The sequence below is a fragment of the Diceros bicornis genome, chromosome 18, assembly GCF_020826845.1.
Source record: "Diceros bicornis minor isolate mBicDic1 chromosome 18, mDicBic1.mat.cur, whole genome shotgun sequence".
Lineage (NCBI taxonomy): Eukaryota > Metazoa > Chordata > Mammalia > Perissodactyla > Rhinocerotidae > Diceros > Diceros bicornis.
In genome coordinates this window covers 8,726,822-8,747,528 of record NC_080757.1, presented here as the reverse complement: position 1 = coordinate 8,747,528, position 20,707 = coordinate 8,726,822, and the positions used below count along the sequence as shown (strand labels likewise).

The following is a 20,707-nucleotide window of genomic DNA, read 5'->3' as shown; positions in this document are numbered from 1 at the left end:
GGTGGGCAGGTCCCTTGCTCTCTCAGTACCTGTGCAGGGATCAGAAAAGGCTCCCACCACAGCCCCAGGAAGGAAGGCAGGCAGGGGACAGGCTAGAACGTGCTTCTGCAAAGGCCGGCAAGACTGTCAGCCTCTAACCTCCCCTGCCCCCCAAAATCGAGAGGGCCCCATTTATCCAGTACCCACTCAGCCCACCCCAGGGCTGCAGACTTGAAAATCTCCACTGGGTAGCACCAGATCACCACCACCTGTGCCCAGCCGTCCAGGTCTTCCAGGGCTGGGAGAAGCAGAGGGCAGGCACCCCAGCACCCAGCCATCGGTCCTCCCATGACAGGGCATGGTGGGGACACACTCCTGGTTTCCTTGAAGATCAGGTATGCACTCCCCTCTCCCACCAACATTCTAACTTTCCTGATTAGCTTGCTTAAAGAGGGGCAGCTAGCAGGTAGCAGAAAAAGAACACAACAGGGTTTTTTGACCAAACCCTGAGCAAGCCACTTGACTCACCTATTCATTCATTCATTCATTCATTCATTCATTCTTCAAATATTATTGTCATAATTGTTATTAATTATAACTGACAGCCTGGGACAGTGTGAGTAAATACTATGCCCACTGAAGAGTGCTGTATACACCTTGGGGACCATCTGTTGGTAGCACTCTCTGTAAAGACCAGACCTTCTCAACCTCCTTCTATAAGTGGCCTCCAGCACCTCTGTGGAAAGGCAGCTCCACAGGTTCACAAACCCCTCCACAGCCTAAAAGGATAGCATTCTACCTCACAGTGCTGAGAACTGGTGAACAGATGCATATCTGCTCTCTCCACAGACTGCAGCATTTATTTCTGTTACTTTGATGAGACCTCAACTCTCAACATTATCATCCAGAAAGAATATACTCAACCCCGTGGGTCCTGAGGCAGTTGCTGCCTGCCCAGGCTGGATTCCAGAGCTGACCTTCCCTGCATCCCCAACACCAGAACCTCGCTTCCACCTTCTTGTGTTAACAATGCTCATCGCATCTGTCTGCTACAAAAGTAAAATGTGTTCATTTTAGTAAATTTAGTAAATTTTAGTAAAATACTGGAAAGTGTAAAGAAAAGAAAAATTACTCATGGTCTTAGAACCAAGGTTTCTCGACCTCAGCACCATTCATCTTTTCCAACTGGAGAATTCTTTATTGATGGGGGCTGTCCCGAGCATTGCAGGATGGTTAGCAACATCCCTGGCCTCTACCCACTAGAGGCCAGTAGCACCCCCTCCCCCGTGTGACAACCAGAATGTCTCCAGACATCGCCTAATGTCCCCTGACTGAGAGCCATGGTCTTAGGTGCAGACTGAACCACCATCAATGTTCTGGTTTATTTTTCCTCCAGTCATTTCTCTGCACATATGAATAGATTTCCTCCTCCCAGATAAGACTGATTGGATACACAGTTTCTGTTCTGCTTTTCCCACTCAATATTATGTTATGAGCATTTTCCCAGGTCATTAAATTTTTCTCAGAAGAAGGCTTTTTAATGGCTGCATGACATCATTGGCTGGATGGATGTTCAGTGCCAATATCCATTTTACCCATCCCCTGTTGCTGGACAGTGAGGTGGGGTCCAACGTTGAAGTGCTGTAAATAATGCTTGAACGAACAGCTTCACGCATGAATCAGGATCCCTGAATATATTCCAAGAACAGATGCTGGAAGGGAAATTCCTGGGTCAAAGGCTTCCGGCACACACTGTCAAACTGGCTTCTGAGAAGGTTGTACCAGTATACATTTTGTTTTTAAATGGTTGAGTAACATTACATAATATTTCAGGGGGTGGAGGGAGCCACGTTCTATTAGGTGGAAGGAAAAATGATCGGGGGGGTTTCCAACATTCTTCCTGATGATATCCGCAGCACCAGCTTTTCCAGTTATGTTATTACCACAGCAGAACCCAGGCTGATGTCTTCAGAAAAGGCTCCGAAGTCAGGTGGCAGATCAAACAGACTGACGGCGGCTGTGTGGAGAAGGCTATTTGGGGCTCAGCAGGAAACACGTGAGGCCAGGGCTGTGATGCGTGCTGTGAGCAGGGAAGGGAAGGGGACACACACACACGTGTGCACTATTGACTGTGCCTAGATGCTTGCTGCTCCAGCGTGGTCCCCCACCAGCAGCATTCGTATTACCTGGGAGCTGGTTAGAAATATATAATCTCCAGCCCCTCCCTAGTCCCCTTGAATCAGAATCTGCCTTTTAACCAGAGGCTCGGTGATTCAAATGTTAAGAAGCTTTGGCCCACTCCCATGGCCAAATTCTTTCCTCGAGTTTTAACTGACCTGAACCTGAGGCCAACACTCAGCCTCCTAAGAGAACAAGTTAATTACATTTCCGAAAATCCACACTCTTGCCTGCATTAAAGCTAAGTGCCACATTTTAGCCGACTGTAGGAACAGATCACAAGGTCTTTCTTTCAGTGACTGGCACGCAGTACCCACTGTTGTTGCTAACAAGCAGCTACTATTATCATCAACATCAGCAACAGTATCATCATTATCATCACGCTTGGGGCCTGGCATTTTAATTCCTGGAAAGGGTTGGCAGAATTTGGAAGCTTCATCAAGAACATCTTCTTGATAATTTACGGGTAGACTAAATAAGACTCGTCCTCAGCTTCTTAGACAAAGCTTAATGCAACTTAGAACCACAGGGCTTGGCATCAAGGGCTAGTCTGACCACTCAGTCATCATGTCAACCTGCAGGAGCCACTTAACCGGTCTGAGGCTCAGTGACCTCATCTGTAATATGAGAACAATACTGACACCCACCTCAGGTGTTTGCACAAGTGTCAACTGAGATAACAAATGCAAAAGCAGTTTGGGAATCTGAAAACATACTCCCATTTCTTTCCATCCTATCGCTGTCTCTATGCTAGATTACTAAATATGATAAAATGTTTTACAAAATTCCATTCTGGGTTAAGTTGGGGTAGGAAAGGGGCACATAGAAAAAGAAAATGGCCTGGCCCCACCCATATTCTTAAAGTGATGGAAAATCTAGACTCTACGTATCAGGAATCCAGACAGCAGGATAGAGCCCTCTGCCCTAGCAACAGTTACAACCCCATCACCATCAGCCACTCCAAACTGCCCTCAACTTCTAGAAAAACCAACGAATGACGATCGCCCCCTCCCCCAGTCATAGCGCACTGGAATGACCCAGATATACCACCACTTTCTACTCAGGGCAGAACTGGGCTGGAGCCACCTGGACCCCTGTGATGTCCCCGTCTTAATGACCCCTCTCCCTGGGCCTGCATGAACAGCTGCCCCTACCTCCCGTATCAGGACCCCTTACCTGGGAGTCACCGGTGGATTTTCGGACACTCATGTGGGCAGTCTCGAGAGGGTGCGCTGGGGTCCCTGACGTGTGGTATCCATTCACTGCGGGGACAGAAACACTGCTCAGACGCTACATTGGCCGTGGACGGGCTCCTCCGGCTTTCTGCAAACACAGCCCCTTCTCCCACCTTAGGGCTTGCTTCTGAGACGTCCTGCACGAATGGGACCATCTCTCGGGATCTCACCAGTATCTGCAGAGCTGGAAATGGGTTGAGAGCATCTCTCTAATCCCCAGAACCCAATTCCTGAACTCAGGGCAGACCAAGTTTCCTTTTGAACCAGAGAGGAAAAGAAATGTGCTTAATAGGAGGCGAGGTCATTACAGTCCAACAGCCATTGCCAAAAACGCCGCATCAGTTGCAGTCACTGGAGCTGGCCAAGAGTCCAGTCTTGAGCAAGCCCTGGCGGTCTAGTGGTTACGATTCAGTGCTCTCACTGCCGCAGCCCGGGTTCATTTCCTGGTCAGAGAACCATGCCGCCCGTCTGTCAGTTGTCATACTGTGGCGGCGGCTCACACAGAGAACTAAACTAACAACTAGGATACACAACCATGCACTGAAGCTTCAAAAGAAAAAGAACAGTCCACTCTCCACAGAGTCAGGTGGCCCTGCCACCACTTTCCTGCAATCCCCCCAAAGGGAACTTCTCTCTGAGGACTTTCTCCACTCTCACCCTCTGTGGGTATAATGGAAAGAGGACTGGGTTTCCTGGTTTCCACGAAATTTGACTTTGCCAATTAATAGCCAACTGATCATATGATAGCCTTCTTGAGTCGCAGTTTTTCTGAAGTTAAAAAAAAAAAAAAATTCAAGGCTCTAAAATTCTACCCCTATGACATTCACTCATGCTCCTAAGGTGTGCCGATAAACCTGCTCTCCATGCCGGGAATGGGGGGGCCCTCGTTTGCAGCATCTGCCAATTTCTGTGGCATAAATACTCCCATTGTGGCCAATTTGGAGGCCCCAACACTGCTGCATGCTCCTGACATCACAAATATACATGGTGGCCTGTGCAATCTCAGGCCCCAGAGGCGGCCTGCTCTCATGGATGTAGTTATGTGAGCTTAGGCAGCTTAGGTTCCTCCTCAGGGAGCCTAGGTTCCTTCTCAGGGAGCCTCAGCTTCTGTATCTGTAAAACGGGGGTAATTCTTCTGAGTCCCCAAACATACTTTGTTGGTATGAAAATCCAATAAGACAATACTTGCAAAAGGGATCTGTAAGTTAGAAAGTACTTCATGCAGAAAGAGGGGAGGGATGGAGAGAGGGAAGGTCACTGCTTCTGTTCCTGAATCCAGTCACCTTGAACCCCAAACCTGCTTGATCTCTGGAGACCAGGAGAGCTGCCTTCCTTATGCCCCAGGCTTGGAGGAATGGCCACAACGTACATACCGGGCAGGTCGGATGGAGCAAGACATACAAACTGCTGTCCAGCTCATGGCTCTTGCTGAGAGAGCTCTGCAGAGTGGCGGGGAGAGAAGGGGAGAAGGGCTGAAAGTCACTAACACCTACTTATCTGGAGTGGCAAGTGCTGGAGACAAGCAACAGGGTGACGAAGGCCACCCCACGTAGAGGCCTTTTCATGCTGGGGGATGTCCCTCATTCTCCACTGCTTGCAGCGAGAAATCCAGGGCCACCTGCCAGCAAAGCCACACTCAGCAGATTCCTGCGGGCAGCTCAGCTTCTCCCTGATCTGCAGGGTTGGCCCGATGCTCTAGAAGAAGGGTGGGCACAAACACACTAAGACAACAGGAAACGGGGCAAAGAGATGGCCTCCAGTGCAGGGGCTTAGGGAAGCAACTAGAAACAACAAATTAACCCCATGTGGCCAGCCACAGTCCTGGTCTACACTCACACCCCTCAGGCAGCTGGTCAAATGCTCATACTATCCACACATCTTCTAGGTACAGAGGGGGGACGGGCATTCCGAGAGCATCAGAGAATGCTGCGGGGGCTGAGGAGGATCTAGTTATGCCAGGAAGGAAATGAGACTGATGATAAATAGCACCCACAATGAAGGCATAACATTTGAGAAATTTTACTTATCAAGGGGCATAGCACTGCAACGGATAAAACAGAAATGCTGGAGAATCTAAAGACAGCAGTGGGAAACCTTAATATGCTGCTTTCAGTCCACGACTGACTAGTGGACAAAAGTGAGGATGGGGACTATCTCAGTAATTTAATTTAAGAGGCTGATTGAACCAAATATATTAAACATCATATCCTACAAACAATGATGATATCTTTTCCCCAGAAGCCATGGAACATTAAAAAAAAATTGGGACATATGTAAGCCACAAATAAAGTATCAATAAATTCCAAAAGGCACAAATAACACAAGTCACATTCTTTGACAAGAAAGCAATAAAAGTAGATATTAATAATGAGAAAACAAATATACGAGGTCCCCATCCCCCCAAATCCCAAACACTTAGAAATTTAAGAAAATGCCCTCTTAAATAATCTCAGGTCAAAAAGGAATTTAAAACCATAATTACACAATATTTAGAAAATAATGAGGAAAAACATCAAAACAAATGGGATAAGGCCTGAATTATAGTTGAAGGAAAATCCATAGCCTTAATTATTTCATTACCAAAGCCAAGGGAATAAAAATAAATGGACTAAACATTCAACTTAAGAATCAAAAAAAAAAAAAAAACATTTAAGCCAATAAAATAAACCAAAGGAAAACATGAGAAAGGGATATAAATATGGCAATAGAAATTAATGAGTTAGGAGACAGGATAACATCAGCAACCCTGGCTGGTTCTCTGTGTGTGTGGTGGAGGGAAAAAATCACAGCAATAAAAAAGACAGATCAGCCTGTCTAATTTGAGAGTGAGACAGAACACAAATGCTCAGTATTGGGAATTAGAAAGAAAACAAACACAATATAGTGCATTTTTTTAATGCAAGAGCAAATGATTCATAATTGTATGCTAATAAATACAAAACCTTTCATAAGATTCAAATTATCAAATGGTTTCAAAGGACACTAGAAACGCCAAAATGAGTAAAACCTTTGATTAATGACCTCCCTCCAAAAGGCACCGGACCCAGATGGTTGTATGGGCAAATTCGTTCAAATTCTCAACAAAGAAATACCTAGGCAGGAAGGGCACCAGAGTATAGAAACATCTGGTAGGGTTCCTAGTTTATTATACAAAGCCAACATTACCCTGATCCTAAAATCTACCAACAACGACAAAAAATGGAAGCACAGTACAGTTTGACTACAAAAACAAGCTATGTAAGTTCCTACCTGAGAAGGCCTCAGTTTGGAATCAGTCGCTACCTTTGATGGTGTTGGTCCCTGCAAACCAAGGTTGTCCCCAACTCCTTGAGGGCAGAGGCTGCCCTTCTGACCCCGACTTACTCCCTTCATAGCACCTCAGAAGTGCACCCTTAACACACCGCGCTCTCTCTTCTGCCTCCAGCTTCCCGCAGGCTCACAGCCCGCCACGCTCACGGTGGCCAGGAACTGTCTAATGCAGGGGCATTTTGCCCTAATCCATTCTCTTGTTCTCGCTTCAGTTCTGGTCTGTCAGCTGTTGGCTAATTACCGCTCATGTCAAAACAATTACTGGGAAAGAAAAAATAATTTTCCACTCAACCATCTCTCCCCATCCAGCAGTGCTCCTCCGACATCCTGTCTTGCTGCATTTCCCTCCAACAGTCCCAGGTACATTCAGAAAAGCGAGCAGTGGAGCTCTGGACAGTTACGGCTCACCCACGAGCATCCTTGATGGGCATTCCCATCCTCTGGGCTCCCAGCTTACCGAGGGTAAGATACAAAACAAATGGGGCCAGAAGTGGGTGCTTTGGAGGCCTCCAGCCTCCCGGGGAAAAAAATAAAATAAAATTGGTCAAGGACCACTCATAGTCGTAAGAAACATAATTCAGTGTGGATACAAGAAAAAACATAAAATGCCAAATTCAGCTGTTTTTAAGAAAAGGGAACAAAAAGCTCTATGTAGTAACTTTAGTAACTTCAAATAGAAATATAAACACACACATATACACATTTTATTCCTCATCATGGGTAGTTAGAGAGATGGCTTGCGAGATGTCTAACGAGAGGAGGGGACAGAGATTTGGTTAGGAAGGAGGAGGTCTTGGAGGAAGAAGGAGTGGAGAAAAAGGGAAAAGATGGAGCATAGAAGGAGTTGTCGAGAGAGACTAAGCAACAGAGAACAGCCAGCAACATCTGCTGCCCAGAATCCGCCCTTCCAGTGGTTCTGCTTCCACTTCCCAGCTCCAGTCCCCCCCATAAAAAGTTCCATCCTCCAAGGCCCACGGTCCACATGCCTGTCCCCTAAGGAACTTCAAAGAGTAGACTTACTCTTCCAAACAAGAAAATCAGCCCTGGACACCCCGGTCTGCCTCCTTTAGGTCTGGCTAACCTCCCTTCTCTCCGGAGTAAACACAGGAACTTCTTCCCTCAAGGTTAAGAAACCTGGGAGCCCCAAGGCCTTGTTCCTAAAGTCCTTCCCCCACACCACCACCCTCCCGCCTCCCTCCCATCACATATTCAACATGGTAGAATGTGACGTTTTCCCAGGCCTGTGACACACAACCCCAGATCTGCTGATGTTTGTTACAAGTGTTAAGCGGTGACGGTAAAGGGTGGGATCTTATAATCTGGAGTTTGGGACAAATGCCCCCATTATTCAGATTTAAACTGGTTTGTTTACAGGAGGCCTTTTAAAATACGTGATGTGCTCTGTGAATCTCAAACAAGGCAACCGCGTGTGGTATTCCTACACTCGTAGGGACACAGAACCTGTTTGGGGCAGAAAAGCAGGAATATGATGGAACCCACTTTGGAAGCACAGCGGTGGCTGTGGGAAGGCAGGTTTTGAAGTCAGGCGAACCGAAACAAACACCAGAGCCAGCTGGCACTCACATCTCTGAAGGCACAACAGACGCGACCCCTGCCTCTCCCCACCCCCACTCCCTGGAAGGCCCTGGAAGGGTGCCCTTCTATCATACTCGCCTTCTCAGGAGGGTGCAGCGTCTACCCTGGTCTGTTCAGGGGGCAGTTTTACATTTACAGCCTTCTGGCCTGGAAATTTCTGTCTGTCCACCTGGTCCTCGGGGTCTCCCCTGGTTGTATAAGAGGTAAACTGTGTTCCCCAAAACAGAACTCACAATACACTTGTCTATATGGTGAATGGTTGAAAACCCGTGGCTATTCTCCAGGGCATCAAAGGTTAAGCAGGCCTTGGTGAGGTTCCCTGGGGCCTCAGCTGACAAGAATGTAGTTTCTACAGACACCTGCAAGCCCCATGGCCTTCCCTGACGTGGATGGCGAGGTCTGGTGGAGGGCCATGGAAGCTCCTCTGTGTACTTGCTAATTCTGCAATGAGCAAGGGCCACATTCTGCTCCTACGAGGGAGAGGACAGCTGCTCAGGGTTTCCTGATCTGGAGAAGAAAGTGTGGGTGTAGGTGAGATCTGAGTTCTGGAGCCCTTTTTTCAGGGGAAGCATGGCTGTCTGCACGCACTCCTGGTTGGCTCCTCAGGCTGGAAGGCAGGCCCCCCCACCCCCCATCTACAATGGAACTCACTCACTGCCCTTTGATCTGGCTTTCCCAGGGCTGCTGCAGCCAACTGTTTATCTAAGCATGATCCCTCAGTGGCTCTAGCCTCCGGGCCCAGCGAAGCCAGAACCTGAACCCAGGTTTCCCGACAACCCCTCCCCACCCAGGGTAACTCAATAAAAGACAGATTTTCTCCATCCTTAAGAGAAACACAAATGCAAGCTCAATGCACGTCCCAGGCCCAGAAGCTCAGAAAGGAATTCACTCTCCACACCTGCCTGCCCGGTCTGATGGGGTAGCCACTAGCCACAGGTGGCTATTTAAATTTTAACAAATTAAATAAAATCTGAATGCAATGTGGTATCCAGGACTGGATCCTAGAATAGAAAAAGGACAATCCTGGAAAAATAGGTGAAATCCAATGAAATCTAGTTTAGTGAATAATAATGTACAACATTAATTTCTTGGTTTGGACAAATGTACCACAGTTACGTAAGACATTAACATTAGTGGAAACTGAGTGAAGCGTATAGAAAAACTCTCTGTATTGTCTTTACAATTTTTTTGTAACCCTAAAATTATTCCAAAATAAAAAAAAATATTAAGTTAAATTAAAAATTCAGTTCCTCAGGCACACCAGACACATTTCAAGTACCCATCAGCCACATATGGCTGGTGGCTACCATATTGGAGAGTGTAGATATGGAACACTTCCATTATCGCAGAAAGTTCTACAGACAGCACTGCTCTATACTGGGAGAGGATATAAACGTAAAAAAATACACTGTCATTCATTCTACCCAGTGACTCATACATGACGCTCCCAGAAGCTCATTTTTCACTTACATTTTCCTTCCATCTCACTGTTACTATTTCTCTCTCTATAAATCATTGCTGCCACACTGCATACTAAACCAGCCCAAAGATGATTTTTAATATTTGCAACAGTTACTGAACAGATCCTTAGGTATTCTGTTCAGGTTTAAACTTGACTTACATGGTCCTCACCCAAAAAGCCTGGCATTAAATACCTCTGCTAAAGCTACTGCATATACACAGCTCCCATACCTCTGGTGACATCAGAGGAAGCCATGCAGGGAAAGTCCCTGCCCAGCGCTGACCCTAACTAGCACCCAACATTCAAAGTGCGGAACCCAGTTTGTGGGGGTCCCTGGGTATGTTTCCAGATCTCTGTCCCCAGCTGGTAACCTGGCTGCTGTGCCTCTGGGATCCGACAAACCTACACTCAGAAGAAAGAACCAGCCCTGTCCGTGGTGGCCCCTCCAACCCTCTCCCAAAGCTCAGGGAGCTACAACCCAAAAGTACAACAGCCCCAGGGCCTTCTTCGCCCCCTGTCTCTACGAAGGGGAAGCTGCCTCAGCTCGGGTTGGCTGGGTTAATTTGTGATTCCCGCCGACATTCTTTCTCACCTGATGTCCCATGCTCTTCTTCAGGAGCGACCATATGGCATGGTTGTGGTCAATAAATGTGGTTGAGTTTTCCACACTGCCCTCACCCCCCACCCATCTTGTAGGTAACTCCCCCCAACCCCACCACTGCTAAGCAAAAACAGCCTTGACAGAGCCAAGTGCTGCCTGGCTGCTTCAAGGAGGCAGCTTCTCATGAAGACAAGACACCTCCACTGCATTTCACTCTTACCGCCACTCCAACCATCATGCTCAAAATGAAATCTCAACACCTTCCTCCAGACTGGGGAGCTGGATAGTTTCCGCCCCTGCTGACTACCGCCTGCCCACCATAGCCTACCACTCTCTTCCTTGTCCCCCACCCTCCAGCCACACTGGCTTGCTTTGTGGTCTCAAACATGCTAAGGTCACTCCTGCCCCAGGGCCTTAGCACTAGCTGTTTCCTGGCCTAGAACACTACACCACCACCCCACACACATAGTCGTCTTCTCATTTTCATTAAAGCCTGACCTAAACGTCACTTCCTCACTGAGGCCGTCCCTGACTCCCCAGTCATGCTGTCCGTCACACTGCCCTACTTTAATTCCTTGCATAAGAACATGCAAGGAATATCTTACATATTTCATGTTTTCGGCCACGTCTTTGACAGACCTAGGATCCCACGGACGTGGGAAACGGGTGCCCTGGCCCCTGGGGTGGGGGCAGAGGAGGGAAAGTCGGTGTCCACACACTCCATCTAATGCCTTGGCCACCCTGGTGGTCCCCACTTGTCCACCCTCTCCACCAGTCTTCCTCCTGCCTCGCCCCCCTCAGAGCCCAGCACCCAGCTCAGCGCAGGGTGGACAGGGCTCTTGCTGTGCCTGTCGGGTGAAGGCAAGAATCTGTCACGGCGAGGCCTCTGGGCCAGGGGGCCTGAGCCAGCTCCTCCCAGCCCTCCTCTTGGGGACAGTCCCCACCAAGAGTGGAGAGGGGACAGGAGGCTTCCGGGGATGGTGCCAAGGAGAGCCGGCTTTGGAGAGGTGACCCCTCTGACTCAAAGGGCAAGTTCCCCGGCCAGCCCAGGCAGCAGGTGTGGTCGTTCACCTGTCACCTCCACACGCCCAAGCCTCCCCCTGCTGTGTCGCTGTCCCATCCTGTTCCAGGGACCACTCCACTGGAGCCAGCCAGGATAGAGGGCCACACCTCACATTATTCACGCTGGCATTTCTATTGTGAAAAAAACACAAGAACAACCACAAAAGACATGGCAGTGTGCCCGGAACTGCCTACTGTCACACAGCAGCTAGGGAGGCTGAACGGGCCCACTCCTGGGGACCTGGGCTGAGCATGAAGCCCTCACCCCAGTCCTGGGAAATCAGGACTAAGTGCCCCATTTCTCTGTCCCACAGGGGGCTCCTTCTTTTTAAAAAATTTAACTAAAAATAATATAAATAAAACATCAGTAAAAACATTTTAAAAGCCTAGAAGAACTCTCAGTAGGAAACACCCAGCCATCCCCGCTCCCATATCTCAGCTGATCTTCCAAGGGTCTATTTTCCCACCAGTTTGGCTCTGCGTTCTTCAGCTGGCAATTTTCATATCCCTAAATAATATACTTCGATCGTACTTCGATTTCTGAATGTATCAGCGGGTAGAGAATATCTCAAGACTCCCCATTACGACACGTGGGGGTCGGGCCCACTCTCACCGTGCCCACCCTCCCTCCCCCAGATCCTGGGTTCAAGAGTCCTGTGACTATTCTTAGCTTTGCCTCTGGTTCCCTGTGATGCATTAGGTAAACTGTGTCCGTGAAAGTTACGGAGGCTCTCCCCTCCCCTCCCCTCCACATGAGCTGAGGATGCTGCTGCTGCCCCTCCCTCCCCGCCCTGTCCAGCTACAACCATCTGCCACATTTTCAAAGCTATCAATGTCTAAACTCCAGGCTGCAACCCCAACCATGACTTCCAGGCTTGGCCTCCAGTTTGATGTCTAAAGACGAAAACCAACAAATGGGGCCCACACACCACATGATTGTGGAGACATCTGTGAATTCACTCAACATCGAGGCCCGGCTCTGTCTGGGGACTGAGGATTCCATGAAAGAAAAGGAGAGAGAGACACCGTCCCCACCCTTAGGGAGCTGACAGTCGAGTGCGGGAGAAAGACAACTAACTGGGAGAAGAACTCCGAGGGCAATGAAACGGCACGCTGCTGGGATCCCGAGTGATGGGCGAGGACTCTCAGTTAAGTGGTCAGGGAAGGCTTCTTGGAGGAGGTGACATTTAAAACAAGGCCTAAACCACGAGAACTCAGAAGCTGTGTGTCCTGCAACCTGCCTCCTGGGATCTCAGAACTAGATGTGTCTCCTAAGAGTAACAAACCTCCCACCAGAAAATCTACCTCGACCACCTGCACTTGATTACCTTTGCAGACAGAGATCTCATTTCCTCACAAGGAATCCCATTTCCTTTCCAGAATGTTCTGTTTGAAAGCTGCCCTGTAAAAATCTGCCTCCTTTAACTTCTACTCCTCGATGCCTTCTGGAACCGTGTGGAGCAGTTCTGCCCTCGCTGGGGGTCCCTGCACTGGCAGACAGGTAGGAGCTCTGACGCCTCACCTCACCCAGCAGCCTGCTCTGCCTAGGCACCTGAGAGGGAGTGAGGGGGAGTCCACCAGAGCTGCTGCCGGCACTGCCAGAGGGACACCAGCCTGGGGGGCAACAGGCTATGGGACCCCTCCGCAGGTCTGGCCCATAAGATCCCTAGCCAGGTGTCAGACCCCGGGATCCAGAGTCTTGGCGTTTCTGATGAAGTCAGGTGTGTGGCCTATGCCGGGTGCCCCGAAGTAGTGAGTGCACAGTACCTGTTGGAGGCAGAGAGCTCCTGTGAGGGCCAGGGCTGGCTGGAATCCCCGGAGAACTGCTGGGCCGCTCCCAGGTGGTCTCTGGTCAAAGAAAGAAAAAGACACAATTGCTTTGAGAATTTCACAGGCAGAAGCTCAGAGTGTTACAGGGCAGAACTAGACGGTCAGAGCGGGGAAAACAGAGGCCTGGCTGGTCCCCTCCCTCCCCTGGAAGCAGGAGCCTCCCTTCCTGCCTCCCGTGACAGCAGAGCTTCTCTCTGCCGGGGACCCTTCCCCACACGGCTGGGACCAGGAAGACGTGGCCTTCTGGCTGGGATCCTCTCAAACGTCCCCCATGCCCCTCTCTTGTCCCCTGAGGCTGCCAACTCACGCATCTCCACTTCTGTCTCTAGTCATGGCACCCCAGCTGCCAATCGGGCATTTCTCCCCGAACGCCCACTGTCCCCTGAAACGCCAAAGCACAGAGGAAGGAGCCCAGCCTGGACTCTGCACAGAGACGTTGTCCTCTGTCAAGTGGGGGGATTTCCAAAGGCCCCCCTCATTCTACAATTCCAGGTCTTGTTTGAATTACAACCGCTGCGTCTGACCGGCCACTTCCTCCTTCGGTGCCCAGAAACACGGTCCAGCCAGAAATAAAGCTAATAGTGCCGCTATATTACCACCCCTGAACACTACGCATTTCACCGTTTTATCTGGTGATAAAAAGTATACTTTCTCACTAGATACAATTTGATGACGTAGAAAAACACAAAGAAGAAAAAGATCTCCCCCATAATCCTACAGTGTGGAGGTCACTGTGGTATCTCTACGCCGACTCGTTTTCTAGGCATATGTACATCTTTAGAACAAAACAAAATCATACTGTGTAGTCTTTCCATGTATTGATTTTTGTGAATATCTTTCCAAAATCATTAAAGGGGCCACATAGTACAGTGGTTAGGACCTATTAACAGCAGCAAGCCTAGGGCCAGACTACCCGGCCCGAATCCCAGCTCTGCCTCTGAGCGCCAGCTAACCCTGGCCAAGCTAATGGTCCCCTCGGAGCCTCAGTTTCCTCCTCTGTAAAATGAGACCAATAAAAGCATCCACCCAAGGTAGTCGCTGTCTTCATGCCAAATGCCCATCCACAAGCTTTTAGCATCAAGTTATTTTTAAAGTTACCCCAATATATGGATATGACATTATTTCATCAAAAATGCTATTACTGAAAATTCCATTGTCTCAAAAATTAAAAACAGAAAAAGGCACAACGTTTCAATGGCTGCTCTCAATTAGGAGTCAAGAGACTCCTCAGTCTCAGCTCTCTGCCTCAGCTCTGCCTCTAATCTGCTGTGCAACCCTGGGCATGTCAAACTACCTCTCTGGTCCTCTGACTCTTCATCCAGAATGAAGAGGTTGGGCTAACTGGTCTTTCAGGTCCCAATACTCCTGCCCTCCGCTTTGATCAGTGGTCTTAAAACCCATCATTTGGGTTTAAGGAGCTTATGGTTTCAGGAGTTGGGTGGTAATATGGTCCCTTCGTGTCTAAAGGGAGAGAGAACAGAACAGAGGAAGCAGTGAGGGAAGCAGCAGGGAGGATGTGACCAGGAACGAGAGAGCAGCGGGTCTTTCAGGAGGGGTGACCAGAAGAGCAGGCTCAGAAGCTTCCCCGAGGGAGGAGGGGTGCGGGCTGGCGCTGAGAGCACCAGGACGTGGAGCATCCACCGTGAAGACCACCGCCTGCCCAGAGCCCAAGGGCAGTGGAAGGCACTCTAGGCCTGGCCCCCATCAGCTGAGGGACCTTCGGACGTCACCCAGCCCTGTATTTTGTTTTTCTCAACTATAAAATGGGGATAAAAATGGTACCTAAATAGGGTTATAAGAGCATTAAATGATGAACACACGTAAAGTGCTTAGGGCGACACAGGCACACAGTAAGCGCCTCATCAGAGTTAAACAGAGGAGCCAGCTGGATGTGGAAACGCGTGGAACCTAGGTGAGAAAACAGTGAGGCAGGCTCCCTCAGGGAGCAGACGCGCCACACGGCCTCAGTCCCCTCTATGAAGAGGCCTTTCCGCCTCTTGATGGGCACCCCCTGGAGGCCACACTGCTGCCCCCAAGCCCACAGGGTCGAGTTCAGGCTCTCCTCTCCAACCCGGCCCCTGGAGCTCCAGGGAGCAACCTCCACTGCTGCACCAGCTCCTCTCCACGTCCCAGCACTCACATCTCACCAGTGCCCGGGGCCTGGAGGCGCCCCTCCACCTCTTCCCTCCTCCTCTCCTCCTCTCCATCTCACCCCTGAGTGGTCTCCCCACCTCCTGTCTCTCCTCACTAGGAACCAGTCCACACACACTAGCGGACTGCTCACCCTGGAGCCCCACTCTCGCCACAGCTCGCTCACCAGTGAAAATCCCTTGCTGACTCCTTTCCAGCACAGCACAACACCTCCTGTTCCCCCCAGCAAGCCCTCCAGAACAGCACTCCTGTCTGTCTCTCCAGACTGACTTCCCACTGACATCACTCCAGCCCCATTCACTCCACTTGCTTGTCTCGGAACATGCCTTTGCTATAGTTGTTCACTCACCCCTACAACCTCCTGCTGCCACCATCCCTGGATGTCAGAATCTTATTCATGCATCAAGTCCCAACTAAAATGCCTCTTCCACCATGCAGCCTTCCCAGATTGCTTCTCTCCCCTGTTGTCAAACCCCCGAACTCTCTAGAGTAAATGCTGTAGTGCACCACCCAGGTGTCTCCAGCTGCAGAGGTTCATAGCTGAGTCCCTGCCTTGCCCAAGTTATGCCTGGGGTGGTGGCATAGGGGGTGCTGCACATCCAATGGCTGGTCAATGTGGGGGGTACAAAGGCCCACCAATTCTCTTGCCTCAAGTCAAACAATTCCAAAGAGCCATCAGCTCAGAGCTCCCCAAGGGGTTGGCTGGGACCCTGTGACTGCACTGCAGTGCTGCTTCCTTCCCTTCCCCGGGGGCTGCTCCCTGGAGCACACTCCCTCTTGAAGCTCCTGAACATAAACCTGTCTGAGAACCTGACCTAAGAGCCCCACCCCCGACACACACATTGCATCCAGCTCCTTCAAGGGAATCAGCTCTTTGCCCTACCTCTCAGACAGCACAGATCTTAACCTTGACATCCGTCTTATCTCCCAGAGGTCCCAACCTGTGGCTAGCTCCCCCTTTCACACAGAGCACCTCACTTAATGGACGCCTAGACAGATGGCCGAATGGAAGCATGGACACTGGATGGCACAATGTAGACTCCCATCTGATGTGCCCTTCCTCTCCCCAGGGATAAACAGGCAGCCCCATTCTCCTGAAAGTGGGAAAGGTCCTCAGAGAACTATCTGCGTTGTGCTGTTGCTTCCACTCCTTCGGAGGCAAATGCCACCAACCTGATTTCAAAAGAAGACCCGGCAGCTCTTTCCACCATCTTGGAGCTTGTGGAAGTCTGCTGGAAGCTGGACTTCTAAATATGTCTGGAAGGCCATGGTCCAAGGCATTTTAGCTGGCTATAGGCAGGGCCTCCAGAACCAGAGGAAACCCACAGCTCTTCTTAATCCTGAAGGTGTTTATGCCCAAGGTGAAACTGAATTCTGTTTGGGCAAGAGATGTGCTTATATGTACAAAGCAAAGAACAACACGGTGACTCCTGGCAGCAAATGGAACAGACCCAGAGGAAGGTGGGGAGAGGGAACCTGTGCCCATGGAAACAGCAGCATGGTTCCTGCCAGATTCCAAAGCCATCTTCTTGCTAAGGCCACTGAGTCTGTGTGATACTGTGCCCCTCAAAGATTTAAACTCACTGAAAAGTAAATACAGTCATGCACCGCATAACGATGTTTCCGTCAGTGACAGACCGCATATATGATGGTGGTCCCCTAAGATTATTACCATAGAGCCTAGATGTGTAGTAGGCTAGACCATCTAGGTCTGTGTAAGTATGATTATGATTACGAATCATACTGTATAGGTATGATGTTTGCACAACAATGAAATCGCCCAATGATGCATTTCTCAGAATGTATCTTGGTTGTTAAGCAACGCATGACTGTAAATAAAAGTGTGAATTTGTTCTCTTGTTAAAAAAAGAAAAGAAAAAGAAAACCCAGCAGCAGATGTGAGGACTCTGCCATCTTATCTCAGGGAGATAGCAGGGGGGTACCAATTCATGCACAGACTCGTCCTCCCGTCCGCTCACCCGTTCATCCATTCCTGTGTGCTACCGCCTGCAGAACACCACCGCACGGGGATACACAGCAGGGGATACACTGAAGACACTTACTAAGGAGCAGAGAAGCTACGGCTCCCCGTCCCTCCTCCTCCAGCCTCGAGCGCTCCAGGAAGGGAACCACCGCAGCAAAGTCCTCTGGCAACTAATGGGAATGTGCCGAGAGCAAAGAGCGGGCGGGGTGCAGCTGCACTGTGAGTCCATTTGCCTCCCCACTGGGAATCCTAAATACAGAGTAGAGGGGCCAGGGTGGCATCAGGCAGCTCAGGGGTCTGCAGGAGGAGGCTCTGAAATCACAGGGAGATGCTGACGTGTAGTCAGCAGCCCGCTCTAGATGCTGGTCCTGATGGAGGCCCTGTACTCGCTGGCCTGGGTCCCTCACAAGGAGCTGCAGTCCCTTCTCCCCGTAAGTATTGCCATCTCTCTATCCAGCCTCCACCAGGGCTCCATCAGAGACAGTGCAGACGCCTGAAGGATTCAGCCCAGCCCACCGCCTTGTCTCAGCCAGCTCTGACCGACCCAAAACAGAAAGCCACTGTGAGCCTGGGGCAGGAAGGGGGCCCGGAGGGCCAGATGGACATCTGGAGAAAGCCCCCGGGGCTCTGGCTGAGTGACCTCACCAGCAGCAGGGAAAATCACCCCAGATAACCACACCATCCACAGGGAGGAAGCCATTTCCAGGTCTTTCCCAATAAAAGACTCCCTAATCTATTTATAGCACACCAGGCTCCCTGACCAAGCCAAAGCAAACTGAAGTGGCAGCTCAGCACCCAAGGTACCCTGGACCGAGGCCCTTCTGCATTCTCTGGGGTTCCGTTCCTGGGGTCCCAGGTCATTCTAAGTGACCACCCAGATGCCTACTAACAGAGTCGCTGCCATACAGGCCCCACAGGTTCTAGGGGGGGACAGTGAGGTCAGAGTGGAAGAAATGAGTCCTGCTCTTGGAAAGCCATTCAATCCTATTCATGAGAAACACATTTTTTCCTAAAGGCAACTCTAACTCAATTCAGACCTCTTCTGCGGAAACCAGGGGAGCCAGAAACACACAAATGAACTGACTGTGGGTCAAACCGGCCCAAGGGAGGTTGCTATTCTAGTCATCAATGCTAGAAGCCAGGAATTTCAATTTCCCCAAGCCGGATTACAGCGGCTGCCCCATGGAGAATAAAACTTTTAAAGAGAGAGTACAGTTGAAAGGTGGAAAGCTATGTAAATCTGGTTTCAGAGCCCAGATGCCCCCGCCTTAAAATAACAGTAATAGTAGTAGTAGTAGTAATAATATTAATAATAATAAAACAGTAAGCAAGACAGGAGTTATCAAATTTAAACAGTCACGTCTGGACTTCATTTCTCCTGAAGACTACATCCTGCTTGCATTAGAGGTATTGGCTTCCAGTGGGAAACCCACAGGGAGTCCCTGGACCTAGGCCACTGGTCATGGTGACTTGCCTTGGGCCCACGTGTAAGCCAGGCCCCTCCCCCTCCTCCCCCTCCCCCAGCCCCCACTCTGGCCCACCCACCAGTGGACTCCTGCTCCTGATCCGTTAGTTTTCTTGGTTGTGTGGTGGCTCTCTGCTGTCCCCAGTGGCTATCAGGTGAAATAACCACAGGTACCAGCCCAGGAGGAATTAGGCTTTCCCGTCCTGGCTCAGCTCCAAGGTTCCTGCATTCCCCTCCTCTTCATACTCTCTGCTTCTTTCTCTCTCTCCTCCCCTCACCTCTTGTCTCTTCCTTCCCCTTGTTTGGTGGTGGCCCCAGCTGTGGCTTCTCTCCTGGAACCAGTTTTCCTCACCAGGAGGGTCGGCTGTGCTGTACTCGGGTTTTCCTAGACAGATGGTTTGCCAGCGGGCTGCCCTGCTCTCCATGGCAAGGAGAACCACAGGAGCCCCCGTGCCCAGGTCCAGGCGTTGGGCCGGCCTCCTCAGAATGCAAGCTGCAGCAGCCAAGGAAGCAGGGTCAGCGCTGGAGGGTCCTGTGCATCTCTCCCTTGGGAAACTCAGCAGCAGAGGCTCTGGTCCCCCACTACGTACCAGGGTTTCCTGGGCCCCTGGCTTTTCAATCACCTTTCAGGTAGGGGTCTGATCATCACCCAGGACATTCTCAAGCCCTTCTTGAAATTAAATGAAATCTGACCTCCTATGGACTCTCAGCAGGAAAGAAACTTCTACTCCCTGAACATCCATGTGTGCCTGGCTTACCCCAAACCCCTCCACACGAGGTATCCCCTTCACTGATTGCAAAATACCTACGAAATGGGTGCTATCATTTCCATTTTTTTAATGGAAGAAACTGAGGCCTCAGTGAGAAGCAGCAGAGCTGGGACTCAGTCTGACAGTAAAGGCCACCACGTGCTGGCTACACCAATCCCTCTGGGCTCTGTGCTGGGGCTCTGGGAGCTGCAGCAAAACAGTGCTGTTGTAATCCAGACACCACTCTCTATTTGAGAGCCATCTTCAAAATTAAAATTATCATAAATATTTATAATATAAACATAATATGATAACTATTTAACATAATAAATTACATTATTAGATATAATATTATTAACATATATTATTATATTTGAGGGCCTACTCTGTGTCTGGCAGTGTTCTGGGCACCGAGGAGACACAGGGAATAAACAGGTTAAACCCCCTCCTCCTCCTTCAGCTTACATTCTAGTAGTCATGATGCTATTCTGTCTATTTTTGAATATCAATATACAAAAATTTCCGTGAAGGAAAATTTAAAATTTTTCTAATGGGGGTGGAGGGAGGGAGTCATGCCAGGAGACAGGTAATAAATAAGTAACACACATCAGCTTAGATGGTGGGATGTGCTGAAGAGAATAAAGCAGGAAAGAGAGAGAAAAAGTATATTAAAGGCATGTGATTTTGTAGGGTGGCCAAGGCAGGCCTTACTGAGAAAGACACATTTATTATTAAATATCTATTGCTGCATCACAAATTACCCCAAACTTAGCAGCTTAAATCAACAGGTATTTATTACATCACCTGGTTTCAGTGGGTTGGGAATCTGGGAGCGAGAACCACCTGGCTTAGCCTGGTGGTTCTGGCACAGGCTCTCCCATGAGTCAGTCAGTATGTCAGCGGGAGCCGCATGATCTGAAGGCTTGACTGGGGCTGGAGGAGCCACTTCCAAGATGGCTTACCCCGTGGATACTGGCCAGAGCCAAAGTTGCTTGCCACGGGGCTGCTCACACCATGGCAGCTAACCTCCCCCAGAGCGAGAGAGCAGGCAGAAGCCACGACGTCATTTATAACCTAGCCTCAGATTCTACTGGTCACACAGACCA

General features: G+C 49.8%; 1 protein-coding gene across 3 annotated transcripts in view; it reads right to left on the bottom strand.

The window, feature by feature from the left end:
• The window catches only part of GAS7 (growth arrest specific 7), a 220,054-nt gene that overhangs the window by 42,225 nt on the left and 157,122 nt on the right, over nucleotides 1-20,707 (bottom strand). For 2 of the 3 annotated variants that reach the window (XM_058559717.1, XM_058559718.1), the window contains exon 2: nucleotides 13,190-13,270. In XM_058559717.1, coding sequence (XP_058415700.1) covers nucleotides 13,190-13,270 — 81 coding nt within the window. Of the gene's footprint in view, nucleotides 1-3,333; nucleotides 3,420-13,189; nucleotides 13,271-20,707 lie in introns of all 3 variants that reach the window. The other variant, XM_058559716.1, reaches the window with a different exon arrangement.